This window comes from Heterocephalus glaber, unplaced genomic scaffold (genome assembly GCF_053883595.1).
Source record: "Heterocephalus glaber isolate CG9 unplaced genomic scaffold, H.glaber_assembly_v1.0 deba00001579, whole genome shotgun sequence".
Lineage (NCBI taxonomy): Eukaryota > Metazoa > Chordata > Mammalia > Rodentia > Bathyergidae > Heterocephalus > Heterocephalus glaber.
This window is the reverse complement of record NW_028258360.1, coordinates 10,488,559-10,516,385: the sequence shown is the minus strand read 5'-3', so window position 1 is coordinate 10,516,385 and position 27,827 is coordinate 10,488,559. Positions and strand designations below refer to the sequence as shown.

Genomic DNA, 27,827 nt, shown 5'->3' with positions numbered 1-27,827 from the left:
TGTGCAAGCGCAAGGACCTGAGTTCGTTCCCCAGCACCAAAAAAAAACCAGACAGTGAATGCTTACATCTCCTTACATTTACAAAACTTTATAGTAAAAGACACAGTGCCACAGCCCCTTCAGAATCCTCCCCCTCCCTCCGAACACATGCATCCCACCATCCTTGCCGCTTTCTGCAGCCGCTCTGGAGTCCTCTTTCCTGAGGGTCTTCAGCTGCACTGCCTTGGCTGCCTCCATGTCCTGAATCGATTCAGCACATTGACCGTTCACAGTTGTTTTGACCTGGGGAAGAGCCAGGAGTTGCACAGTGTCAGATTGAGTGAAAAACTGAAGGAGGACACAGCGTCCCGCTTTTACCAGTCGCCTTTTTGTGGCATGGTGCTTGGCAGCAGCATTCGCCGCAGTTTAAAATCAAGGCCTCTTGTAAAGACCCCACAAAAGAGGACTCCAGAACTGCTTCAGACAGTAGCAAGAAGCAAGAGGAGTGTGTCTGAAGTGAGAGGGAGATCAATGGCTATGTGTCTTTCACTGTCATACATTTTTAAATTTAAACAGTCACCCTATATTTAAACTGTACCAGTTCATGGTTACTTTACACATTTTAACTTCTCTTAAGATTAAGTGTTTTCTTTTAAACTAGCTTGTGTTCCTTCGGGGGACGCAGGCTGACTTTTACCTCCCCAGAGTCTCCAGGAAGGACCAGGGCAACTCACAGGATGGCAAGGCCTCAGTGCAGACTTGGGCCTTCTCTAGAGGCTGTGTGGCCTGTGCCGGGGCACGTGTGCCCGCCAGGTGTGTGCCTGTGTAGGTGTGGGTGTGTGCATGTGTGCCCGTGCAGCCGCATGCACCCATGTCTGCTCTGCGGGTGTGTCCGTGCACCCATGGGTGGGGCTGTCCTGACAGTGGCCCCCAGCACACACCCCTCCTGTTCCTGTCAGAGTTCAGCCCCGGTGGAGCCCAAGGAGAGGAACAGGGGGAGGTAGAGGCACAAGCGCCAGTCCGGGCCGGTGTCCTGCCTCCCAGCTCTGCCTGTCATAGCTCCTGATGCCCACCCAGCGCGCGCAAATGAGGTGCATGCTCACCCTGCAGCGGCCTTGCCTCCCCTCCAGGCCTCCACCACACCCTCTGCCCATCTGAGAGCAAACAGTTCCACCCTGCGGGAGGGCTTATCACCCCTGCCTGAGTACCTGCTTCCCATGGTCCCTTCACACTCTGCCAAAGGGGTCTGGGTGTCCTGCCTGGCCGGGCCTCTGGCCTCCCTGGGAAATGCTGTGAGCGCTGGCTTCTCTCCTGCAGTGGGTGTGGGGGACCCTCAATGGAGGCAGTGCTCTGGATCCTTCTCAGGGAACTGAGCAGCAGTGATTACAGACACTGAGGCTGTGTCTGGCCTGTGGAAGCAGACTCTCGGCTGCAATGACTTCAAATAGCTTCTAAGGAAAACAGACAGAGCAGGCCGGCTGGGACTTACTGGGCATCACGCATTTGAGATGACCCAGGGTGTGCCGTTGCTCATCATGACTTAATTTCCTATAGGAGCAGGAAGTGTCCCTGCATCTGCACACGCGGGGCAGCGAGGCTGCCTCTGCTCGCTCCGCGGCCAAGCCCAACGGTCACTGTGGGGTCCTCCACTCTCACATGCAGCTCACCCCAGCTCTCACGAGTGAAAGGTGGGATAAACACCCGTGAACTCTCCTTGCTCATTATCTGTGAGTTGATGTGTTAAATGAGCCCGGCGCCTTAGAGGTTGTAAATGACAAGACTTTTACTATTACGAGTAATTTATAGCTATTTCCTGTTTGACGTGACAGATCCTCTTGGAGAAGTCCAAATTTGTCTGCTTGACATACATTCATTTTAGCACTTTTCCCCTTATCCAAATTCTAGCGTGTATTAACTACTGTTTTCCTAGGTGTCAATTTGCACCTGTGGGGTCTACCTCTCGAGGCCTCGGCGAGGTCCCCGGCCTCAACTCCAGACGGCGCCCGTGTTTCAGCAGCTAATGTGGGTGATTACCGGCATATTTACTGTAATTTATACAAATCACAGGAAATGACATTTTTATGAGTCAGTGACTCCACCGCCACCCATGCCAGTGGGTGTTATGCATATAGATGCACTCTACGGATCATGCTTCTCAAATCAGAGGCCCTTTCTCATCTAATTCTATGCAATGATCACGTCTCCCTGGAGCTCACTGAGAGCCGGATCACAGAGGGGCTAGGGCACCGCTGGCTTCCCAGCTCTGGAGCCACTCCTGTGGGGTCAGAGAAATGCTCTCGGGACTGAAAGCCCAGGGACTTCCAGCAGCAGGGCAGGAGGCACCCAGGTGGGGGTTGCAGGGTGAACCCGAGCCAGTGGAGGCCCTGGTGGCTCCGAGGGAGCATGTCACTGTGTCACTGGGCCGGCATGAGCTTCACTCCAGACCAGGCAGGGCTGGCCCCCCGGCAGCTAAAACAGCCTTGGAGAAGCAGATAGAACCCAGTCTGGCTTCTCCGGGTTCCTCCCCTGCATCCCCAGGGCCTTGGTTCCCAGGAAGGGAGTGGCTGAGTGCTAGAGGTGAGCAGGGGCCTTCTGTATAGCTTCAGGCCGAGCAGGAGTTTGTAATTAGCCAAGGCTAGGGGGCTGGGAGCAGGGGCGCTGGGGTGGAAACTCCCCTGGCTGCGTGCTACTGGGGTTCAGAGGACGAAGAATGGAACCACAGGAATGAAGGCTGAAATCCCACCTTGAGGTAATCCTGCTTTGCAGGGCCTTGAATGCACACTGGCAAGTCTAACGCCATCCTGCAGGCTGTGGGAAGCCATGGGCTCTCTCTGCCCATGCTGGGGATGGGGTCCCAGCGAGAGCCCGACTGCACAGGTCTGATTGAAACCCTTCATCCATGAATTGCCCAGGGGCAGGTGGAAGCAGGAGGGAGAAGGCCAGGTGGGGTGCCCCAGGACAGGCCTGGGTGGGAGGAGAAGGGAGAGGGTGTCGGGGAGCAGCACCAGGCCACTCCGTTCAGGCCTGTGAGGTCCGAGGCTGCAGAGAGGAGAATGCACACACGTGGCCAGGACAGGGGACAGCCACAGTCCTGACAGGGCCACTTCTGAAGGGTCACACTGGCTTTACCCTGAGGCCCCAGTCTTCAAAACAAGGTGCTGCCCTCTCCCAGATGCAAGTCCCCAGCAGGAGCGGACTCACTGTGTGGGTGGTGAGGCCCCAGGCCAGCTCCCTGGCTATGCTGCCCACATGACTGACCACCTGTCGCAGGGACAGTCGGGAGGGAAGCAGCTTTAGACAGGGACCGAAGGCTTATGCCTGGGACAGTGAGAGGGGAAGAGTCTGGTGAACCCACTACAGGCATCTGACACTGGAAATCTGTTCTCAACCCTCAGATCAAAGCCAAGGCAGATGTTTGTAATGCCTATGGTACAAAAAAGGAAACTAAGGTTCAGGGGAACACAGCTAATAGACAGGAGTGCTCACACCCAGCCCTCTAAGGGCATCACAGGGAGGACACACCTTCGAGGCCCAGGCTGGTCTTGAAACTGTAAATAAGGACGACAAAGTTAGACATTCAATGATGCAGCATCCGTTGTGCCCAGCACACAATAAAAAAAGACCAGGCAGTTTGGGAAGCAAGAAAATGTGAGAAAAACAAAGGATGAGAAAAAACAGTCAAAAGAAACAGATTACAGAGATGATAAACCATATTGTAACTGCCACAAGTAGGCTAAAGGATTTAAAGGAAAATATAAACTTCTAGTGGTCGTAGCACGACTCAGGTCTTAGGGAAGACGTCTGTGGCCTTAGAGTTGACATGGGAACAGTCTGAGCTTGGTGGGCTGAGAGCCAGCTCAGCTCCAGAGTGTGGAGCAGCTCAGGGACTCCAGAGGGAAGGGCCTGTGTGCTGGGGAACCTGGGTGGGGCTTCTCACAACTGTATTTGTCAGAGTGCTAGGAACGAAGTGGGTGAGGCTGCAGGCCTGGGTGAATGCAGACCACTGCAGCAGGCAGGGGGACTGGGGCGAGGACCCACCCCTGGGTGGGACTCGGGAATCCACCTTCCTAGGAAGCAATCCAGGTAGCCTCAGCTTTGCTCCACCAGAGAAACACCAGAAAAGTATACCAGTCTCAGACCAGACGTGAGCATCGTGTGATGGTATATGCACAGGGAGCTTTTCCTTCTGTATTAGTGTGGATCAGCCATGCTCTTTTAAATACAGAAAAATTTTTTTTCTCTTTTTACCTTATTTTATTGAAAGCAAACTACATCTGTCAGGGGATTGACAGTGTCATGTGTTCGCATAATAGAAGCACGGGTACGGTAGCTGCTACTTATTCTGTGAATGAATGGAATCTAGGTGACCGAGGACTTGAGGACTCGAGGACGCTGACTCTGCAGTGCGTGGTCCACATGCACTGGCGTCCCCCTGGAGGACCAGGATGCTGAGCCTGTGGAACCCCCCAACCCAGCCTGATGCCCCACACCCTCCCACGCATCCTCGTCCTGTCCTAGTTCCTTTGCCAAAATTCAGCGCGACTGAATGTTCTCTCACGCATAAAACAGGATGAGCACAGGATCGGTCACAGAGCATCTCTTTATGAAGATCAGATCTGGAGGCACCTGGGAAAGCACCCAAAGAGGAGTATTTGGTTTCCTCAACCCTGTTTGATCTACTTCCTCAAGCCTGAGTTGGCAAAGTAACTTTTAATCCTGATAGAGCGAATGTTTCCATCTAATCAATTTCTCATTGAACTACTGAGTTGCTTGTACTTCAAACTAAAACTCTCTTTGCAGGAGATTATGTCTATAATTTTAGAAAGGTTTTCTGATCTCATATTTAACAGGATTTTGGATCTATTTGCTTAATTAAATTCTTCATTTTATTTTAAAAGCCAAACCGAATTGTTTAGTGTTGCGGAGCTTTGTCCGTTTGATGTGTCAGTCGATGGCTGCTCAGGAAGTGGCATGTCTGCCTGGCGTGTGCTGGCTGCACACATGTTCCTGATTAGATGGGGTCGCCAGAGCACCACGGCCTGGCCACGGCTCCACGCGGGCTTCTGGTGCTTGTTGTGCACCAGAGAAAGGACCATGGTTACCTCAGTGTGGGTGCGTGCGTACACTTTGACAGAACTTTTTCCTTATTTATCCTTAATCCAGATTCTGAATTTCTACAATGTCCTACCAAAAAATGCTTTTATTTGGGGTTTGTAGGTTCCTAAATCCATTCTTTCTTATGTTTCAGAAGTTTATATTTGTCCACCATAGTTCCTTTGGGCTTTATCTTGGGAACTTTTGACCTGCTTCCTTTGTGACTGAGACTGTAAATCAGTCCTTCACGAGTGCTGTGTGAATGGGGCCTATGAACCCCTTAGACGGTCTCTGGCAGTCTTTCTGTGGCCACGCTGGATCTCGGCAGCAGGAGGGAGAGTTCTGTGTGGAGCACTTGGCTGGGGGTCCTGCCTCCTCTCTGGGGCGGCGCTGCCCACCGAGCCCCCTGGTGCCGACCTCCCTGCTGCGCCTACAGGCTGGTGGTAGTAGATGTGTCATCATGGAGGGCGCTGGTCACCATAGTAGGGCTGGTGGCTATGGTGGGTGTTGTCGCTGGGGCCCCTCTCTACCGAGGAAGCAGAAATTTGGGAGGAGAAAGGAGCAACATGAGTCCCAACGGCAAGTGTCCAGCTGAAGCGAGAACCCGAGGGTGGTCTGCGGGCACAGCACACACATAGCAGAGCCATCTGAGGGGTCTGGGTTCCAGCAGGCTGTGCCCTTGTGAGCTGGACACTGGCTGGTACAAGGCCAGGAGCTCCAGGGACTTCTGGCTGAACATGGTGATTTGAACAAATGCATTTATTGTTTTCTTTCTTGGGACCCCGCTGACATGAGAATTAAGTAAGAAAGGAGAGGAGACAGGAGTGGGGTAGGGCCAACAAAGGGTCTTTGGAAATGAGAAGTAAGGAGGGTACACAGACCTAGAAAGCCAAGAGCCAAGGCCTAATGGGGGTGAAATCCCAGAATGCTGCTGTTCCTCCCACGGGCCCAGAAGAGGCCCAGAGCCAGGAGCTCCAGCTTCTGAGACGCCTGAGGCCTGGGTGGGCAGCACTCAGCACAGAGGCGTCTCTAGGCCCAGCACATGGTAGCCCCTCCAGCTCCATGGGCTATGGGCAGGAAAGGACCAGAGGGGCCCTGGGTGTGAGGCCTGAACCCAAGCCGAGGGTCAGGAACCTTCAGTGCTGAGAGAGGACGGAGGAGAGTTCACGGACTGCATGCTCAGCCCCAGGATGTTCGCTGGGGACTGCGTGGTCTTCTTAAGGACACAGAAGCACTCAGGAGGGGAACTATCAATAACCAACACCTTGCTTTCCTGCAAGGAGACACCCCATAAAGCCTATGGCTCCCTATAGCCTTTGACACCTCATTTTAAAATATTAACAGATAAAAAGGACAACTAGACCTTTGTGGACCCCCCCCCCCCCGCAGACTGCTTCCAAACTAACAGGCAAAGGGATTCTGAGGGAACAGAAGCAGGCCAGGGGTAAAAACCACAGAGGGAAGATATTTAACTCATGAAACATTGGCATGACACTTAAAAACAAAAAGAAAAACTTAGAGAAAAAATAAGTCTGGCATATAAAAATATGACTGCTGAAAAATACAACCAATAGAATAAGGGAAAAACAAATGTGAGAAACAAAGACAACAGAGCTAAAAAGGATAGAGAGAAACTGGGAGGGAGAATAATGAAACTCAGGACAACGGGACAGCAGATGTGACCTCTCCAGGCACCTCAGGAAGGGAGAACAGAGAAAAATGACAGAAGGGAAAGGCAAAGAAATAATTCATGAAGTTCTCAGAACTGAAGTGTACAGCTCCCAAGATTAAAAGGTCCACTGAAGCCCAGCACAACACGTGAAGAAAGACACACGGCAGTGTGCGGCACATGGCATTTCAGAAGCCAGGAACAAACAGGAGCGAGAAGGACAAAGAAACAGGTAGTTTTCATATAAAGGCTGTCGATCAGATTAAAAAACAAGCACACTAAACAGAAACAGGCCATGTGTAAAGGGTCATGAATCAAAAGAGCACAGACAGCATCCAGCCAACATCTACCTCACTGTGGAGGGCTGCGGCTTCCCTAAGCCAAGAGTCAGATGGGAACGGAGCCCACGCAATAAGACAAGAAAAGGAAGAGGTCCAGATTAGGAAAGAAAAAGTAAAACATCCTGGACTGAAGATGATAGGATTGTCTCCTTCTAAAGTCTAAATATGAAAGAGTCTAGCAAAAATATGACAAATGACGTACAGGATCAGGACTCAAAACTGCATGCATGGGTTAGAGAAGGAAGTGGAGAGAGGTAACACATCAATGGGTTAGAAGATCAGTATTTTTAAACTATCTAAACTCCAATGTTTATCTATAAATTCCATGAAATCCCAAATAAAATTGCAAATGGATATTTTTTGGAGAGGGGTACAAATTGGCAAGGTATTTAAAAACTTATATGCAAAATTAAAGGACGTAGAAGACCCAACATAGCTTTGAAAAACATGAACACAGTTGGAGGATTTACACTACCTGCTGTTGAGTTATTGTAAATTATAGTCATCAGGGCTGTCTGGTACTGGCACAAAGACAAACCCATAGATGGACACAGCAAAAGTCTGTCTAAAAGTAAGCCCACATGGGCCGGTGATTTAGCTCAGTGGAGCTATGCGTGCCTCACAAGCGCAACGTCCTGAGTTCGATCCCTGGTACGAGAAGAAAAAATAAACCAATAAAAGTAAGCTCCACAAGTATGCCCCAAATGATTTTTTTTAATGGAGGTACTAAGGTAGTTTAATGGGGAAAGAGTAATCTTTTCAAAAATGACACACTAGAACAATAAGTGACTGTCTACAAAAATATTAATGTTTACCTCATGCCACATACAAGAGTTAGATCAAAGGCAGCACAGATCTGAAGGAGAGCTAACTTTCAGGTGTCCAGTGCTGTTCTGTAGAGCTTTCTCAAAGATGAAAATAGTGTTTGTCTGCTCTGATAACATAGTAGCCACTGGGCTGGACACACGGCTAGTCTGATGGAGGAGCTACATTATTTATTTAACCATTTAAATGTTAAATTTAAATAGCTGCGTGTAGCTATCGGCTATTGAACTGGACAACACGTTTTTTATTATAATTGGGAAAAAAATGTTAGTGACTTGGAGTTTGGCAAGAATTTCTTAAATACAATACAAAAAGCATGAACTGTGAAATAAAAAGGAAATCAGTATATCACACTTGAACAAAATTTACAATGTTTCTTTTTCAAAAGACATAAGCTGCTACAGACTGAGAAAACATTTGCAAAACAGGTATCTGACTTATATCCAGGCAAAATATTTGAGCAGCAACTTCTCCTGTAAAGATAAACGATGCTCCTGAGCACAGGAAAGGATGTTCACTCTCAGCATTGGAAGCCACTAGGGGAAAGCAAATCAGTACCATAACACGAGGGCACTACAGACTCAGTTACGTGGCAAAGTGGAAGAAGCACGTGTGGGTGTGGATGTGAGCCACTGCAAAAAGAATGTAAAACCCTACAAAAGTTTGAAAAGCAGTTTTGCGATTTCTTCAAAGGTTAAAAAGACCTGTCCCATGGCATTGCCATTCCACTCCTAGACTTTCACTCAAGAGAAATGAAAGTATATGTCCATACACAGACGTGCATCCAAGTCACATCTAGAAACTGGACACAGATGTCTACCAACAGGCAGATGAACACGTTCGGCATATCCATGTGGTGGACCACTCAATGGCAAAAAGAATGCCTACTGATCGATGCTAGAACACGGAGGAATCTCAAAGCCATTGAACTAAGCAAAAGAAGACAGACAAAAACGAGTCCACACAAGTCCACTGACATCAATCTAGTGAATGCACCATTCCATAGAGACCAGGGCAGGGCTGTGGTTGCCATGGATGGAGTGCACAGGATGGGGATTTCCCACAGCAGCAAGGAAACTCGGGGTGTGGATATGTTCACTGTCTTGATGGTGGTGATTCTGTGAATACACGTATTTGTCCAGTTGTATCAAATTATATCCTTTGCTATGTGTAGCTTATTGCATATCAAGTACCTCATTAGCTTGTAAGGGAACAAATTGTGTGAATGACTCAAGCAACAAGAAAGTTAGGAGACAAAAGGTTTTGTTTGCCTAGCATCGGACAACCAGCTAAGCTACCCCACTGTGCTGCCCCAGGCTAAAAGAGAGGGAGGAAATGGGGTGAGTGAAGAGCACAGGACCCAGAGATGAGAGATCCCAGTGGGAGAAAGAGGACGGGAAGAGGGACCGAGGACAGCCACGTGGCCCACCAGAGTAGCCTGCAGCTGGGTCAGTGAGTGGCCCTCATGGCTGCTCCGAGGAGAGGTGGAGTTGATGAGACTCTGGATATACACGGTGTGGTCAAAATAGATAGGGAATGTTGAAATTTTAAAACTGTATTGCAGTAAAAGACACATTTCCATGAATCCCCCTCAGAAGAGAGGGCCAAGGGGAAGGGGATGGGAAAAAAAGAAGAAGCAAGATATATCATGTACCGGTACAAATTCCCTATGATTCATTATGTGTATCTTAAACGTTTTCCTTCAAAAAAAAAATTCCCCTCTCACTTCCAACACACTTATCCCACTGTTCTTGCCATTTTCCGAAGCAGCTCTGGATTCCCCTTTCTTGAGTGACTTTATGAGGTGTGATCAGAAATGTGGTGAATACTGCTGCTGAGCACCATCCAACAGAAAAGCAGCTCGTAAAAACACGACGCTGTCCTCGTCCAGTCCACTGTATTCACGGGATCTGGGACGGTGTGACTTCTGGCTCTTCCCCAAAGTTAAAATGACTGTGAAAAGGAAATGTTTTGAATCAATTCAGAACATGGAGACAGTGAGGTCTGAGCAGCCCACATCTCCACCCTGCGCAGGCAGCAAACTCAGGTGGCCCAGGTCGCTGCTCACTGGTCAGCTCCTCCCTTCGAGCAGTGGTGGGCAGGGGCAGGGGCTCGGGCTCTGCAGGCTGGGACTGAGCTGCTCAGTTCTCCAGGAGAGCAGGGCCTCAGAGCCACAGTGTCTGCTAGGCCAGCAGTGCTCAGTGTCTCCATCAAAAGAGTGAATGCAGGGCTCGACAGTGCCGTCCCCAGAGTCAGCTCTTCCCAGGAAGGGGCCCTGCAGATGAACAGGGCAGGCCGGGCGGCCGAGCGCCTGGCTCACTGCTCCTTGGCCTCTCCCGGAACCCGGAAGAATGAAGCTGGGTTCTTGAGGGCACCCAGGGTGTGGGACTTTCCTACGGCTGCCTGGGGGCCACCAAGAGGGCCCTTCAGCACTCACAGGCAGGTAAAAGCGCTCCTTCCTTAAAATCACAACTGCCAGTTTGTGCTCCAGCCTGAGCCTGAGCCAAGCTCCCAGGGTGCAGGCCTCCTCCTGCAGCCACAGCAGCTCGCGTCTCCTCGGGAGGTGGGTCGGCCTTGCCGCCCAAACCTTGTCTTCTGAATATTTGGTCTTTCCGACTCGACCCATCCATCTCTTGTGTCTCTGCCCTGAATTATCTTCTGGCTTCTAGGAAACTTCTTGGCCCTGACAATTTTCGTTCATGTCCCATATGTTTCCCAGCCTGAAGCTCATTCTCCACTTGCTCTCACGATCCAGACCTTGTGAGAAGCACACATGAGCAACACATTTATCTCCTCGGAGCAAGTGCAATGACATGATTAGAAGAGAGGCCCTGACTTCTGCGGGCAAGAGGTTACTGGAGGGGACTTGCACAGTGAGAATCAAAACACTCCCGCGTGTTTCACCAAGCCTGTGTGAAAACAGATAAGAGCCTGCCACGAGTGTGCTGTGTTCAGATGAGGGTCTGAGGCAGTGCTGGTCAAATCCTGTTGCCTTCCTGTCTGCCCACTTCCTTCTCTCTCTTACTGTCTGGACTCCCCTTCATCTTCCTCAACTTGACTCCACAATGAAAAAGGAGAAAATAAGTTTTAAAATAATATGAAGTCTTAGGGCAAAAAGTACTTTAATATGCAGTATTAAGAGTTACCACTCTCAAGGAAGCATTTTCTCATATTTGTATATTTGATGGGCATATAAGATAAAAAGAATAATTTGAAAAAATAAGAATGTTGATAAAATTTTGGGTTTCAAGGTAACAGTAATAACAGCGCTGACTGCTCTACTTTGTTTTACTTTGTTTTTGTGGTACAGGAAAGAACCTAAGGCCTGGCATGTGCTGGGCAAGCACTCACCCCCAGCCACCTGGCCCCAGCCCGCTGCTCTTGCCGGCCACCTGAGGGCCAGGTCCACCTCACACACAGTGCCAGGGCCACTTCGCTTACAGGGATCGTGCTGCAGGCACTGTGGCTGCAGGTGGTTCACTCAGGGAAAAAATCCTGTGCTCAAAAAAGAAAATGTACACAAACCCAACTGTTTAAATTCACATCAGCACAACAAGACAGGAAGCACAATCTGGGGTGACCAGAAGCAGCTTTTGCTGGGGGGCAAACTCGCAGACTGGCGTCTTTTAGAAAGCGGGTAGAAACCCTGGCAGGGGAACATCTGCAGCCAAAACAGAGAAAGCTCCTGACCGGGGTCAGCCACTACGTGGCAAACGAGTTTCTATGTTCGTGTTTTGTTGTCTCTAATTCTCTCCGAGTTGCCTAGATTTAAATTTGGTTAAGTTAATTGGAATAACATGTTAGTGTAAAAACTTTTTTGCTCACTTAAAAAATGAATAAATCATTTATTTCAGTTTATAAGCTTAGAATACTATTAGAAATGTACTCTCAATTTCAAAACACCAAGTATGAAATTTGGATAATAAACTATTCACTTGCTAAGGAAAATTATATAAAATTCTTAAAATAATTGAACCAAAACTTTATTATTCCAAAATGAATACATCACCTTCAGCACTTATTTGCAGGAGAAATAAAATTGCATTTAAAGCCACAGCTTACATGAACCGACACAATTGCATAAAGACATAATACTAGCGAAAACAATTTTCAGCTAATCTGTGAGTTGCGATTTCAGTGTCACTGTGAATAGGAAAACTTTTCACACCACCTCCGGCTCCCGGCAGAAACAAACACGGTCCTTCTGTGGTTAAGTGGTTCAGTCGGAACAACTCCATCTATGCTTCTGCTCCAATAACCTAGCAACCATTCGAAAATACATGCGCACACGGATGGAAAGGAAAGCAATATTTTTGCTTTGCTCTTCAAAAGAACCTCCACTTCCTCCTAACAAGCTGCCTGGCCTGCCGAGCCCTGTTCAGGCCAGGCCCAGGGTGCCAGCATCCTGGTCCTGGCCTGCACCTGGTTCCCGTAGGAGCTGCTCGGCTGGCAGCTGCCAGGAGCCTGGTTTCCCAGAGCTGTGATGTCGGCTGAGGGACTCAGCTCCAGGCTCGGGTTGGACTGCGAACTGCCTCCAGCTCCAGTTCCCACGGCAGGGCCCAACAGAATGCAAACAGATGCTGAGCTGCCTTTCCTGGTTCACCGTGGGGCCCAGGGTGCCCTGGCTTGGAGTTTGGGAGCCACCGGAGCAGGGGACAGCTGGAGACGGGTGACTGGCATTGCTGTCTCCAGGGACGGGACCGCTTGGGTCCTCTGCCCCGTCTGACACAATCATTCCACTCTAAAAAAATAAACTTCCAGCCTTGCATGCAGGTGTTTCAGAGAGACGAGAAAGCCAGATTCCTCCGCCCCAGGAGTCAGACAGGGCAGAGTAAGAGACCAGGTCCCGGAGATGGGCTGGGGAGTCGTAGGGAGCCGCCCGCCCCAGGAGCTAGCCATCTGGGCCCCACTGAGTGGCACCAAAGTTCTGGTTCTGTCTGGGCGAGGGTGGCCGATTCCCTGCCAGAGTCATCCCTGCCCCAGAGGTGGCCCTGCCCCTGGCCTCCATAGAACCCCATCCAGGAGCCCTGGGGGTCTCTACCTGACGGGTCCTGGGAGTCCTGAGGCATGGAGCACCCTGGGGCCCAGGGTTCACGCCCAGCACATGTTCGAGGTTGTGCCTGGAGCTAGGAGCAAGGGTCCTGCCCTGCCTGGGACAGGGCCAGCACCACTTTTCTCCACCCACCACTGCCTGTGGCTCCTGGTCACATTGGCCACAGCGAAGCCCGGGTGCCCCAGGTTCCACTGTGGGAGGTGAGTGATGTGGCAGCAGGGCAGGCTGCCTTCTCCACGGCACTGGCCGCTGCCTGCCCAGGGCGGGCTGGTGGCTGGAACCACGCTGTGCCGCAGCGTCCAGCCAGACAGCTGCAGGGATGGGCCACAGGCTGTCTGTCCCCCTGGACCGTGTGGGCCTGGGGGAGGCCTTGTCCTCAGGCTGGATCGTGAGCCTGTAGCAGGGGCCAGGGAAGGTCAGGGAGACCCCATCTGGGCTAACTTAAAAAGAAACCTAAAGGGAGAAATTCACCTTAATCTGTTAACTTAAATGTGCTATTTGCCTCAGGCCTGGTTCAATATCATTACAGCTGTGTCAAATTAGGTAAAAATGTATGCAGTTCAAACTGATACTGAACTTGTCACTTATAGATTGGTTGTAATTTTTTTTTTTGCTTGTATGATGTTTTAATGCAACCAAGGAATTTAACTGGAGCTGTGATTTAAATGCAATTTTATTTTTCCCCAGAGAGTTGCTATGGCTGATGTATACATTACTATTTTTTTTTTTTTTTGGTACCGGGGATCGAACTCGGACCTTGTACTTGCGAGGCAGGCGGCAGCACCACTGAGCTAAATCCCCGGCCCATTATTTTTTTAGTATTGTGTAATTTCCCTTAGTAAAATGGGTAATTCAGTTTGCTGCAAGATTGAAATCAATGGTTTTATTCCTTCAAACGAGCATTTTAGTTTTTGCTTTTGGTTTTGTTTGTCTTGCAGTAGAATCTCGCAGTACTGCCCAGGCTGCGCTTGGACCTGTGATCTCCGGCAACTCTCCTGTCTCAGCCTCCTGAGTAGCTAGGAGGGACTATAGTGTGCACCACCCTGGCTGCCTTCCTTGCTTTCTCCTTCCCCCTCTCAGTCCTCCCTTCCTTCTGCCCTTCCTCCCTCATGACGGTGTCACCATGTAGGCCAGGCTGGCCCTGACTGGAGAGGCTCCTGTCTCAGCCTCCCTAATGCAGGCATTATATGTGCACCACCGAACCTGCCTTATGAATGAGCATTTAAAATTTCAGATAAAACAGTTTCTCCTTCTGTCTTGTTTGAACTTTATTTCCTTACCTGCTATTTAGATGCCAGGTTCTTCCACACCACCCACCACTGTGGCTCCCCCACAAGCATTCGAAAGCAGCCCCAACCATGGCCAGCAGCCTCGGTCATGCCCGTCACACTGAAGTGAGGCTCTGCGGGTGGACAGCAGCGCCCCTGCACCCGCTCCTTGCCCTCAGAGATGTACAGCCCTGCGTGTCCGGCTTCTCCAGGGATTTGCACTTCCCAGAGGATGAGACTGAGAAGCTCGGCAGCTGAACACCATTGCAGCGTTGGGCCTGTGTGGGGGGCACCTGATCACCTCGTGCGCCCAAGGCAGCCCTGCCCACTCTCTGAACGCCTGGTCCAGGCCTCGTGCGACCCACGCAATCTAAGCTGTGCTGGGCTCTGCAATCCTCTCCGATCGAATATTGGATCATCTATCGCTTGCAGTCCAGACTGTGGCACCACCCAGGAGGACCCTCCCAGGTGGGCTCTCAGGGCACCCCATGGTCTGGGGGCCCATGAGGCATCACCCGCTCAGGGGGGCCTTCTGGACCCCAAGTTGAGCCAGATGGCTGCGGTGGCACCTGGTACCTCTGTTGCACAGCTGCAGCCTGGACACAGCTCCTGCCTGTGTGGCCCTGGGTTGTGCCTAGCAGACAGGCGCCCTGGGAGGCTGACCTGTGGACTCTGGGCACCCCAGCGGGCTGGCACACGGCTAGTGCTCTGGGGGAAGCTGGTGGTGGGGTGTGCCAAGGATAAACACCCATGGGCCAGGGGGTGGGCTGAGCGTCCAGGCCTCTGCTGAGGGCCCCGTCGGCCCGGTCACGTGGGCACGTGGTGGTCACACCGGGGCCTCTGCCCCCACAGAGCCATGTGAGTACCTGGTGCTCGTTCTCCACTCTCCCCTTGGGGCCAGGCCTCGGCGCCTCGTCTCAGGACCAATTGTCAAGCGTGCCGTGAGAACGAGGCTCGGAAGTTGCTCCATGTCTGCTGTTGCATGTCCAGGAGCCGGACGCAGGAACAGGTTAACAAAGGCAGGGATGGCGGGGCAGGGCAGGGGCAGGTAGCCCAGCCCACGGCCCAGGAAGCTCTCCCTTCCATGTCTAACAGAGGCCTGGGTCCTCCCGCTCCTCCATCTGCAGAAGTCAGGGCCTTCCACTTCCTGCTCCACGGTCCCGGCTTAAAACGTGTTTGCCAGCTTCCTCCTGTTCTGCCCCTGAGAGACAGAAGGAGTCCGCACCTCAGCAGGGCCACTCTCCGGCGGGCAGGCGTTGCGACCCCGGGCGGCTCTTCTGCCCTGGGACCCGGGCCAGGCCCTCGGCTCTTGAGAAGACACAGCAGCCAGCCGCTGCGTTCCCAGGACTCTTGCCAGCCCTGCCGCTGCCTGAGTCTCACCCCAGTTGGCATTTCCGGGGTGCTGGAGAGAAGACAATGCCCGGGTGATGACTCCTGTCAGTTCCCGCTGTCAGGCCTGCCTTACGTCCTCCACACTCACAATATTTTCCCACTGGGAACGCGCCTGACATTGCGATTTCTCAAAACTGCAGCTCTGCAGTGAATGCCTAATTCCTGAAACTGCAGAATCTAACAAAAGCTGGGGTTTTTTCCACTGATTTGACTGGCTGACTATTTCGAGGCTTTGCATCTGATGACCTGCTGTTCTTCACAAACAGTTTCTCAACTGGGCCACACAGCCTGCCCGGAAGGGGCTCCAGGCAATTAAACCTCGTGAGCTGTCTGCTGCACCTTTAGAGTCACTCGCGCGCGCAGCCTGGCCTCCCTGCCTGGACAAAGGCCCCTGGAGGTCCGCGGAGCAGGTCCCAGGAACATCCTGGACCCCAGACCCCCCAGCACCACCAGGTCCCAGAGCCGGAGCTGACTGGATGTGTCGGCTCCCTCGGACTTGCTTGTTTTGTGTCGTTTCAAAAACTAACTGCTTTCTCTGTGTCTCTGTATAAGTATTTTCGCATTTGCCAGAGGAGATTTAGAGAAAAACATGACATATCCTGTGCTTTCAGTTTTCATTATCAAAATAAATGAGCCTTCTCTGTTTTGGGGTGTACCCTTATCTGGGTTCGTCTACATGTCCCTTATCTGTGAAAACTTCATGGGGCCATCTCAGCACGAATCGCCAAGCTGCTCCAGGAAGGCGAGGGGACCTGGTCCCGCCTGTTCTTTCCCTCCCTCTCACCCTGCACCCCGCACGTCCAGAGGAGCCCCTCCATCTGCACCTCCCTGAGAAGCAGCCAAGCCTCTGCACCCCACACCGCAGCACCCCCACAGGTCCAGATAAGGCGGTTTCCGCAGGGCAGAGCCCTGCACTTGGTCCGGCTTCTCTAGGGAAGGGAGGGCAGTGTACAGGCCCAGCCTGGGGACCCCACCTGGGAAGGGGACAAGGGAGCCTGTCCTCGGTAGGGGACTTCTGGCCGGGGCGGGCTCAGGGCTCGGCGGCCGCGGGAGCCCTGTCTCTGGCCTGCCCGGCCCACTTGTTGCGGTGGCCCGAGGCCTGGCTCACATTATTCAGTGCGCCACCGACACACACAAACGCAGCCCTCTCCTCCCACGGTCATCGTCAGAGGGCCCACCCATGGGGACCCGCCCCGCTCCGGCCCAGCCTCCCAGGGGGCGCGGGGACAGACAAAGGCGCGGGCGGGGCGCAGAGGAGAGGAGAGCTGGAGGGCGGACAGAGGGATGGAGGTGGAAAGGCGCGGGGAGCAGAGCGAGGGAGACCGACCCCCACCCGGGTCCCCCATCCCGGACGGGCCTCAGGGCGCCGCCCTGGCCGCCCTCGCTCGGCCCGAGGGCCCAGCTGGAGAGGAAGGGCAGGGCTGGAGGAGGGCTCAGGAAGGAGGGCAGGGAGCCGGCCTGGGGACCGAGGGCTTCGGGCCCTGCCCTGCCCTGCCCTGCCCTGTGGCGGCGGAGCAGGAGAGCTGGGAGAAGTCCGGCCAGAGCTCGCTTGCCGGCAGGGCTGGGGGTCGCGCCTGCCTGGGGCCACCCCCTGGCTCTCCCATCTGCCCGGGCCCCTGCATCCCGCCAAACAGTCACCCTGGCAACAAGCTTCGCAAGGCCAAGTCTTTTCACTGGAAGTTTCCAGGGACTCAAAAAACGGGCTTGGACAGGGGCCGGGCTGTGAGCAGGGGGTGAGGCCCAGGCTCAGAGGCCGAGGGCACAGGGTGCTGGGCCAGACCAGCCCAGCAGGCACCTCGGGGGGCACGTGTCCTAGGGCAGATTTCTGGAATTCGCTGGAATTTTCAGGAGCCAGAGCTCTGCAGTGCCCAGTCTTTGTTGGGGAAATGAAATGCGTGAATCTGAGTGTCATTCTTCTCCCACACGCACGACTTTAATAGACCCATCAGTCACACTCCCAGACACAGCTGCAGATGAGGCGCCTGCACCCGTAACTCCTTCAAAAAATTAATTCGTTTCATCCAGCTACTGGTGGGTTCTTGGAGGGAGGATGTCAAAGTCTTAACAACAATAACAAAGGGGCCGGTGAGTTGAAAAAGAAAACTAGGGAGAAAGAAAAGAAAGGACAGAAGGAACAAAAAGCAGAAAGAGTAAAGAGAAGGAAGGACCCTCAGGTCAGCTTCCTGCCTGGTGGAGCAGGCCCTGTATGGTGCCCGAAGGAAGTTAGGGCAACTTCCTCCCAGGCCCCAGGAGCCTGCCACACCACACCCTCTAACAAAACTGCAAGGAGCAACAGAAACCGAAGCCCAGGATTTGCAGGGAATGAAGCCATCACATCATCATCATCATCATCATCATCACCATCATCATCATCATCATCATCATCCAGTGCTTCACGGAGCCCTGCAAGCCAGGAGTGTTACCTGGGCATCGAGGCACACAGTGGGCCCACAGGAGAGATAGGATCTCCATCCTGGGATGGACCCTGCTAATCCCCCCTCCTGTTGTTTTTAAATTAAGTCATTAAAGAATTTATATTGGCCCTTCTCCCTGTAGCTCTAATCAACAGAACAAAACAAACAAAAGAGAAGAAAAGAGAGTCTTGGAGCCTCTGACTTTGAACATTCCGCCGACTGGGAGAAGCACAAATAGGAAAATGCCCAACTCTAAGTCCATCCTCCAGGACGGTAAGGGCCAGAGATGTCTGGTGTTCCCACACGCCACACAACGTGTCACCATCTGCGGCGTTCCTGCATGTGCGGTGAACCAAGATCCAGGTGCCCAGTCCAGCGTGCACAGAGGCCTGGCACCCACATACGCGGGCACAGCCACACTTGTCTCCCACCTAAGTAAGGCTGGGGTACCCTGAGGCCCAGATTCAGCGGAGAATCTTTCTGCCTCTCTTGCATGGTACATGTGGCCTGGCAGGGAAGCCCGGCTGATGGAACAGACCTTCCCTGAGCACCCGGAAGCGGGTCCTGCGACAGGCAAGCTTTCCCAGACCCTCTGCACTGCCCTGTCTGCCACCCACACCCACACGCACTTTCAGAAACAACTGTTACAAAGGAGTAAAACCCTAAAAGAAAAAGAAAGGAGAAAGAAAAAAGAGGAACTTTTATTATCATCTTGTTAGAAAGCAGAGGACATGGCTCCTGAATTTTTTGCAATCACTTTAACGGATGAGTGGTTTAAGCAAAATTATCAGAATGACTCCCCAAAATGACACATCAATTGTCAGACTAGCAGTGATACTAAAAGCTAGTCTCCAAGGCAGCTGAACTGGCTCTCACAAACTGCTGGCCTAGGGCCACTTCTGAAAGGACAGCCCGTGCTCAGGCCGGGGCAAGAAGAGATGCTGAGGGTGGGTGACACTGCTGCTGAAATTAGCGTATTTCCCGTCTTGATTTAGAGTTCTTTTCTTTTTTCTTCAAAAATAAGAATTTCATCCTAAGGTTATGATCAATTTCAAAACGTATTCGCTACAGTGTAACTTTTAAATGCAATATTTAATGCTGTCAGATTACTTGAAGACAAAGTTTTACAGAAAACTTTAAATACCAGGAAAAAAACCTGCAATGTACCAATAAACATCTAGAAAAAATATAATTAAAAAATTTAAAGCATCAAACAACCTCAAGATCTTGTCAGGAATAATAACGACGGCATTTTGTGTTCACATCCGCTAGCAACTCCCACCCGTTTGCTCGGAGGAGGGAGGCGGGAGGTGTGCGGACAGCATCCAGGGCCTTCCACCTTTCCCAGGGAGGACGCCGGCGGGCTGCACGGAGGGCTCCGCGGCCTCGCGTTTGGTTCAGCGACTGTGCATCCAGATATACCCTTCTTGCAATCCCACCTGCAGGGAAACGGGGGGAACTCCGCGCCTACCGCCACGGTCTTTGTCCCCAACCGAGGCCTCGCCCTGCATCCCTTCCTCCTGGCCTCCTCCCGGCCCAGCGGCCTCGGAAGAAGCCCTGCCGGGTGCAGCTCAGAGCTGGCAGGCACGAAACGCACCGCCCGCCTGGCAGGCTGCAGTTAAAGAGCTAGACCGTAAGATACCTTTGCAATTATTTCTCCTTCCATATGAACACTTCAGCTCTACAAAATAATCTATGCATTGTAACTGTCTTCCTTTCAGGAGATAAAGCCTGTGAAAACCCCGCCCTCCTCTCTCTGGGGGTCCCTCACGCTTGGTTTCTGCCGACAATCCCTCCTTCAACGGATTACTGCTTGCATTTTGAACTCATAAAACATGCATATAAAACTAGCACGTTTCAATTTTATAGGGGGAAATGGACTTTTTCTCTCTTAAATTTGTTGGCCCAAAGCTCACTGCTTTTTAAGGGAAGAATCTGTTCGGTTTTTAGAAGAAAGGCTTTTAGGAAACTATGTACATAATCTGACTCCTCCTCCCCGCACCGAAAGGTCTAAAATAAAAATTTCACAATGCATTTACAAGAAATACTACAAAACCAAAAGAGGGAAATGCTCGATACAGAAAGTTTAACAAAACCCAGAATGTAACTCCGCCGTCTGAAGGGGGTGGGGTGTCCTCTTTGTATAAATTAACAAACCAACCCAGGAGAGCCATAGCGACTACAAAAACGTGTAAATGTTTGGATCCGCCTTACTACGTCTGTAACAAGTGAGGACAGCTCGCAGTCGGTCGCTCGGCCTCGGGCAGTCAGGCGTCGGGGAGCAGTGTGGGGAGGAACAGCGCGCGCCGGCCGGGTACAAAAGTTGGCAGCGCCTCTCACTCGTTCTGTCCTTTTGTCCCCTCAGGCAGAGGACAGCCTCCTGCCTCCTCCGTGGATGATAAATACTGTACAAAAGGTCCGGAGCAAACACCAAAGTTGAGTCTGGGTCGCAGGCCTCGTCCCGGCACGGCGGGCGCTCGCGGGCTCGCTGTCCCCATTGTCTGCGCGTTCGCGGGCGCAGAGGCTGAGGTCTGTACAAAAGCCAGGCCGCGCCCGGGCCGGAGCGGCCCCGCAGGCCGCGCGCTCAGCCTCGCCGGTGTCCCCGCGCCCGGCGGCGCTAGATGTGCGTCAGGGGCACCGTTCCGTTGACGCCCGCGCCCGCGCCCTGGTAGTGCTGCGGGAGCGAGTGCAGCCGGCTCTGCGCCGCGGCAGCCGGGTCGCCGCCCTCGCCGGCAGGCAAGTACATGCTGATCATCTCGCGCAGGTCCCCGGGGCACGGCGCGCGCGAGTGCGCCGAGGCGGGCGGGCTGCCGCTCGGTTCTGACTTGACCAGCGAGCCCAGCGCGCCCAGCGCCCCCGACGACGCGGCCGCCGCCGCCGCCGCAGCTGCTACGGCGGAGTTCTGGTGCGCGCCCCCCGCAGCAGCGGCGGCGGCGTAGGGGAGCCCGGCGTAGCCCGAGGGCGACGCGCCCATGTAGCCCTGTGAGTTGGAGATGGGGCTGTACTGCAGCGCGCCCATGTCGTAGCGGTGCATGGGCTGCGGGTTGTGCGGATGCGCGTGCGGGTGGTGCGGGTGCGGGTGCGCGGGGTGCGCGTGCGGGTGCGCGCCGCCCGCGCCTGGGTGCTGCCCGTAGGCCAGCTGCGCCTCCTGCATCATGGCCGCGGCCGCCGCCGCCGCCACGGAGCCCGGGTAAGCGCCGTTGGCCCAGCCGTTGACGTGCGCGTAGCCGCCGCCCGCCGCGCCGCCCGGGCTCTCCAGGCGCTGGCCCACGGCCGCCGCGCCCACGCCCACGCCCACGCCCATGGCCACGGCCGCGCCACCGCCCGCGCCGCCCGCCAGCAGCCCGCCGGCCAGCGAGTACTTGTCCTTCTTGAGCAGCGTCTTGGTCTTGCGGCGCGGGCGGTACTTGTAGTCCGGGTGCTCCTTCATGTGCAGCGCGCGCAGCCGCTTCGCCTCGTCGATGAACGGCCGCTTCTCGGCCTCCGACATGACCTTCCACTCGGCGCCCAGGCGCTTGCTGATCTCCGAGTTGTGCATCTTGGGGTTCTCCTGGGCCATCTTGCGCCGCTGCCCGCGCGACCACACCATGAAGGCGTTCATGGGCCGCTTGACGCGGTCCTGGCTGGCCTTGGCGCCCCCGCCGCCGCCGCCGCCCGCCCCGGCCGGGCCCGACAGGTTCGTGGGCGCCGGGGCGCCGCCGGGCGAGTGCAGGTCAGTCTCCATCATCATGCTGTACATCGGGGCGGCTCGCGCTTCACCGGCACCGTGCGCGGAGGGCCTGGCGCATAGACGGCCGGCCGGGGGGTGCGGGGCAAAGAATGGGGGTGGGGTGGCAGCGACGACGGGAGGAGGCCAGAGACTCGCGCTAGGCGCCGCCCGGGCTCGAGGGTGGAAAGTTTCTCCTCGTACGCAAACCACTTGCCAAAGAGGCCGCCCGCCGGGGTCGCCCTCGCCGCCGCCGCCCGGTCACCCTCGGCGGAGCTGTGCAAACAGGTGCTGTCGTGGCCAAGTTGAGGCTCCACTTTACCGGCCGGGAGCGCTGCGCCTCCTCCTCGCCGCCGCCTCGGTCTCCCGCGCGCCGCCCTCAGCGGCCTCCAACTCGGGGCCGCAACTTCTCGCGGAGCCTCGCGCCGCTAGCTCTGGGCCTGTGCCGGTGCCGGGGGGAGCGGCGGGGCCCGGAGGGGGCGACCGCGGGCCAGCCGGGCGGGGGTCGGGGACAGCGCGGGCCGTGTGGGCGCGCAGAGAGCGCCGGGCCGCCGTGCCCGGGACGGGCTGCCCGCTGCCTGCCCGGGGCCGTGCGCTCGGAGCGGAGGCGCACGCGGGGCCCAGCAGCCATACGCCGGGCCCGGGCTGCCATTAAATGAGCGCGCCGCGGCCAATGGGAGCCGGCGGTGGCGGTGATTTGCATGGCGCGCTGGCGAGTGACGTGGGGAGGGAGTAGAGGCCCCGGGCGCGGGTGGCTGGCGGAGCGAGGAGGAGGAGGAGGAGAGGAGGAGGAGGAGAGGAAGGAGGTGGGGGAGCGAGGGCAGGAAGGGGGGGAGAGGCCCGGGAGGGGGTCACAGCCACCCGGCTTCCTGGGCGCGCGCGCGGCGGCGAACCCGGAGCTCGCCCGCCCCCACTCCCCGCCCCCCCTCCCGCGGGCCCGAGTGATTAACGATTGGGGTTAAAAGCGAGCCGAAGGAGGGATCGGGGAGGAGCGCGGGAGGAGTATCCCGGGCCAGGTTTCAGTGCGCGCACGGGAGCTCGCTGCCCGCCGGCTAACTCCACGCCAGCGGGGAAGGAGAAGCCGGGGCCCAGGCCGGCATCTCAGCTCCGCGCGGGTGCAGAGGAGCGCAGCGGGAGGCGTCCAGAAACCCCCCCCCCCCCGGTTCTGCGCGTTCCAGCAGCCAGTCCCCATCCCGCGCGACTTGCGGCCTCCCCGCGGCGCTTTCCGAGCTCCAGAGCTGCTCTTGAGAGCAGGCCTCGACAGTCCCGGCCTCGACACCGGGGAGGGGGACGGGTGGTGCGTGGCTCCCTTCAGGGTGGGCCTGAACTCTTCCCTGGGGCGGAGGTGGGGTCTTAAGGAGCCTGGGGTTATAGTCAGGGATGTTTCCAAATTTAGTTTCCTGGTCTTGAATATCTGGGAAGGTCACAAGCAAGATTTATCTGGAATTTAGCTACTCCAGGGGTTGAAAAAGTTTGTTGGAACCGAAAGAGAATAATCTAGTCCAAGCCTTTCTAGAGCGAATCTTCCACAAACTGCCTAAGAACCGGGACAATTTCTTGACTTGTGCCAGGCCCACCCAAAACGTCATGGAAAGCAGGCAACAGATGCGGTTTCCCTACATTAGGCAAAAGGGAGGCGTGTCCTGCAGTGATGAAGGCGTCCACCTTCGGTGTTAATTCTTACATTTCTAAGCTTCTGTGACAGTGGGATGTACAAGAAATTTCCAAACCCAGCCCCTTATGCCGTTGGGCTCAGGCTGTTTTCCTTCAGAATGCTCAAGTGGCCCAAGGGCTGAGTTCAGAAAACCCATTGTCCTCGGGGAACTGCTGGAGAATTTCTGCCTTGGACCTTCGGTGAGGGAGTGGATGGATGGTGGATAAAGTGGGGCCTTCCCCGGATGTCTCTGGACCGACCCTCTGTCAGAAACACTCCCTTGAGGGAGAGGCTAAGGATAATGCCAGCAGCAAGGGTGTTGGAGTATGTTGGGCAGTGAACATGTGACACTCCTCTCTTTTTCTATTAAAAAAAATCCAAGGTTGTGAATTTCCTGACCCTGTTGCTTGTCCAAGGTACAGGAATAATGCTTTCTTCCCTTCAATTACTATGATTATTACTGTAGGGTTTTTTTATTGCAGGGTTGCTACAATATGCAGTGCACAGCAAATTGATTTCTCTGCAGATTAAACTGCTTTCATCTCAAGTCATTCAGCGTTTAATAGTAAACTCATCCAATAATATATAATTATATTAGAAAGGAAACATCACTTCATATTTATTTTTCGTTAAATATCTAGGCTGTAAACTCCATTTTCAACTACCTTCTTATTTTGGCAATCGGGTTTGTTAAATCTTTTTATTTGTTTCATGCACTACCTACAAATATCAGTTACATTGTGAATGAACAAAAAAGAAACAGGAATATTGTTTAAGAGTGCTATAGACCCATTTTTTCTTGGATAATTTAGGAGGCGATGAGTGTGCAGTGAGATCCAGTGTGTTAGGGAAGTCAGCAAGACTGAAATAAAGGAAATGGTTTACAAATTATAAACTATATTATCCACTTAGCAATTGAAAGATTTCTTTCCTCTGCTTTTCAATTTAGATTTTAAACTAAATAGCCGAAGACCCCCTGAAAATGCTTTGTATGAATCAGGCTTGGCACATTATTTTCCATATCAATAGAGCAATTTATTTTATAAACACCCTGCACTCCAGTGTGCTTTGCAGGAATGCTTTATGCTTTGGGGAACTTGGATAGCTGACTTTGAAATGGTCTCATTTCTTTCCACCATAGCCCTGAAAATTGTTTCCAAATACGACGTTACCCTTGCTTCCAGAGCGTCTAAATAGGAGGTAATCGGCTTTGCACTGGATGTGATCATGCTAGCTGCTTATCGCTCGGGGGCTCTCCGTGGGCCCTTCCCAGTGATGAGATGTTCCCGGGCCTTAGTGGGTGCACACCCTACGCGTGCCCACCTGCCTGAGTCGCAAACCAGAGCTCCTGCAGGTGGAACTTGTTGCCAAGTGATAGATGACTGGCAGCAGCGGCGGGTGCCAAGGAGGCAGTGTTGAGGTGCTGCTGTGCCAGACCTCCCAGTGCCTTCCACCCCGGCACCAGGATGGAGGGCAGCATGTCAACTCCTGCCAGGGATGGCTTCTGGGAGCCTCGGTTTTTTGCTCCTCTCCAGCGCCCTGCAAGTGACTCTTCAAAAAGAGAAAACAGTCCAAAGCCAGTTTGATAAGTGCCGTCTGTCTGTCTGTCTCTTGCCCCACCAGGTTGGCAGGGGCCTCCTTCCAGTTCAGTACCTCCTCAAAGCCTGATTCCCGACTCTTTGAAAACTGACTATACTATTTCCAAAGAATGTCAGAGGAAGCCCAGGACCCAAGGCAAACGATTGGCTTCCCTGTGGATTGACCAAATTTGCTCCCTTGGCCACTCAGAAAGTTCATGGTGCTTGTTCACCAGATGCCGAAGAGAAGGCTAACTTGGAAACGTAGATAAATGTGCTTTTTAAAAAAATCTGAGCTGTGGTCATAATCCTCAAAGGAAATTCAGACCCGAGCCACCGCTGGCGGGAATTATGTAAACACAGGCGCACATGTACGTGGGTACGCTCGCCTACGAATGCGTGCACCGTAAGTGATGTATTCGAGCAGTCCCACAAGAGCCCTTGACTTTCAAATAAATTGAGTTCTGGTGTTTAACACTACTAGCTCAAACTGCTTCTCTGTGATGAGTAACGCTTAGCTTTTGCTTTCTTTCACCCGTGGAAAAAACTGATGAAACATCTGGGCAGCAGAGTGGGTTCCTGTGGACTGAATCCCTGCCCCTTGGTAACCCTTGCATGAAAGCGACCGTTCAGGTATCTAGAGGGGGATTTTCTGTACTCCTCGTCTATCCCTTGCTCCAAGCAAAGAGCCTGATGGACAGGGTGCAGCTCCTGGGGGCAATAAAAAGGCTCCTCCTGTGCGTGGCGGCGCGGACAGCCCGTCCCGTGACATCTCCAGGGGGTCGCGCTCAGGGCGCTTAGGCTCGGCATGGTTGGAGAGCTAGGCCACGTGGAGACGCAGCCTTGGGGCTCTGGCTTCCCCTCAAAGGGCTGATACGCAGTTCCAGAGAGGCACCTCCCGGGGCCGCCAGTTACCAGGCAGGACTTTTAAAGAAAAAGCAGCAATCTTCCAGGAGGCGGCGGCGGCAAAGAAAGCGCGGGAGAGAGAAAGAAAAGCACAGTTCAAGTTAGAAGCGGCCTTTGAGGTCATCTCGGCCAACAGGAGGCGCAGCCGGAGGCGGCGAGGGAGGCGCGCGCGTCGCGGGGAGCCGCGGGGGCGGGGGAGCCGCGAGGCCCGGGCGGGGCGGCGCGCGCCGGGACTCCTTTCCGGTGCGGTGCCCGGAGCCCGAGGGCGCTGCCCGCCGGCCCGCGCGCCCGTCCGCCTTGGCCCGGCTGTGGCGCGGGCCGCGATCGCCGTCTGCTGGCCGCCACCGCCCTGCTGCCCTCGCGGAGCCTCCGCGGCCGGGCGCGGTCCTTGTGCCGCCTCGGCGCCCGACCCGGCGAGGGTCCTCGGAGGGGGCGTCGGCTCCCGCGTCCCGGGCGCTTTCGCCCCATCCTCCGTGCCCCAAGCCCGGCTAACTTTGCTCCGCTCTACCCCCCAAAAAGCAAAGGGGCCAGAGCAGCTCAGTTCATTCTTTTTTTCTTGTGGGTTTGTTTTGATTTAAAGGCAAAGAGAGAAAACCAGTCATGGTAAAGGGGAGCGTGTGGGAGGAGAAGGGAGAGAGCCGCTCACAGGTGCGGAACTTGGAACCCATCTCTCCAGCCGCTCTTCGTGAAGGCACAAGCGCCCCACGGACCAGCACCGCGTCAGGCTTTGGAGAGCCTCTCGGGCAGCGCCTTCTGGAAAGGGGACAGAGGCCTTCCCTCCGGCAGCGAGCTCCTTTCCAGCCCTCGGAGCGTGGCGACCGGACTGGGAGCGCAGGGCAGCGCGTGCGTGCGCCTCCCGGCCCTGGCTGCCAGCGCTTGCTCGCTCGCTCGCTCCGAGAATCTCTGGGAGCTTCGAGTAGGGGCTCACCCTGTGAGCAGTACTCACACATATAATTCAAATTTCACAGCTGACCTGCTCTGAAAACCTCAATCAGCTTCTAATTGAAGGGAAAACAAAATATTGCTTCCCTACAGCAGAGCTAACGATTTAATCATTATATCAGACATTATAGCTTTTAATTAGGCTAATGCTGATACTGTATGGAAAGAGATAATTCAACACAGTTCTTGATGAATTCTGTAATTGGGTTAACGGCGGAGCAGTCGGGGGAGAGACGTCAATATTCAAGCTGCGTCTCTAGCCACCAGGTTTATGAATGAAAGAGAAGACAAGGGAGGAACGGCTGGAACCCGAGGGCTGCGGGCGCTGCGGGGAGGCTGGGCGGCCCGGCGGCCGCGGGTGCCAGGGCCCTGGGTCTCACCGCCTAGCGCGGGCTCCCCTTGCCTCCGCCTGCTGGGCCTTCTGCCGGGGGAAACTTTCGGCGAAGAATCTCTTCAGATCCTTTTGCCCGGGACAGCTCGGCCCGGGTCTCTGCACTGTCCCTAGCCCAGCCCTCACCACTCTGGGCGGAGCGCCGGGCCACAGGAGGCTCACCCTGCCAACCGCGGCCTCTGAGGACCCCGGGCCAGCTCAGCTCCCAGCCTCCCCCTTGATGCTGGGCGGGCCATGTGGTGCCCGCCGGTAGCGCCCCTCCGGGCACCAGGCGTGCGTGAGCGTCGAAGCCTGCCTACACCCTGTGCCCGGTGGAGGCTGAGTGGGGGCTGCCCCCAGCCTTCGCTGAGTCCCCCTTGGCCAGGGCTGCAGACAAGATTCGAAATTAGATGTAAAGGCCCTGCGAAAGAGGTGGGATGGAGGCGTTCAGATGTCTTTGGACTCGGGATGCGATCGGCACAGTGGCGGGTGATCCGCCTCTCACTCCCCAGCCGCCTTCTGTCAAGGCCTGGCCTGGGGCAGTTCGGGCCACAGGGGCATCGCCTGCCAGCACAGCCCTCAGCCTCTCCCTCTCGTGCCCAGGGCAGCTGCAGGGCGGGAAGCACCCTCCTGCTCT

At 54.4% G+C, this 27,827-nt stretch overlaps 2 protein-coding genes across 2 annotated transcripts in view; both read right to left on the bottom strand.

Moving 5' to 3' along the window:
• Positions 1-27,827, bottom strand: part of LOC101713399 (SRY-box transcription factor 1) — a 100,766-nt gene that overhangs the window by 7,659 nt on the left and 65,280 nt on the right. Inside the window, 1 exon segment of the mRNA XM_087193147.1 lies at positions 159-282. Coding sequence (XP_087049273.1) covers positions 159-237 — 79 coding nt within the window. The 5' untranslated portion in view covers positions 238-282.
• Sox1 (SRY-box transcription factor 1) lies at positions 18,718-22,589 on the bottom strand. The gene has a single exon (XM_087193146.1). The coding sequence runs from the start codon at positions 21,772-21,774 to the stop codon at positions 20,653-20,655; it is 1,122 nt and encodes a 373-aa protein (XP_087049272.1). The 5' UTR covers positions 21,775-22,589; the 3' UTR covers positions 18,718-20,652.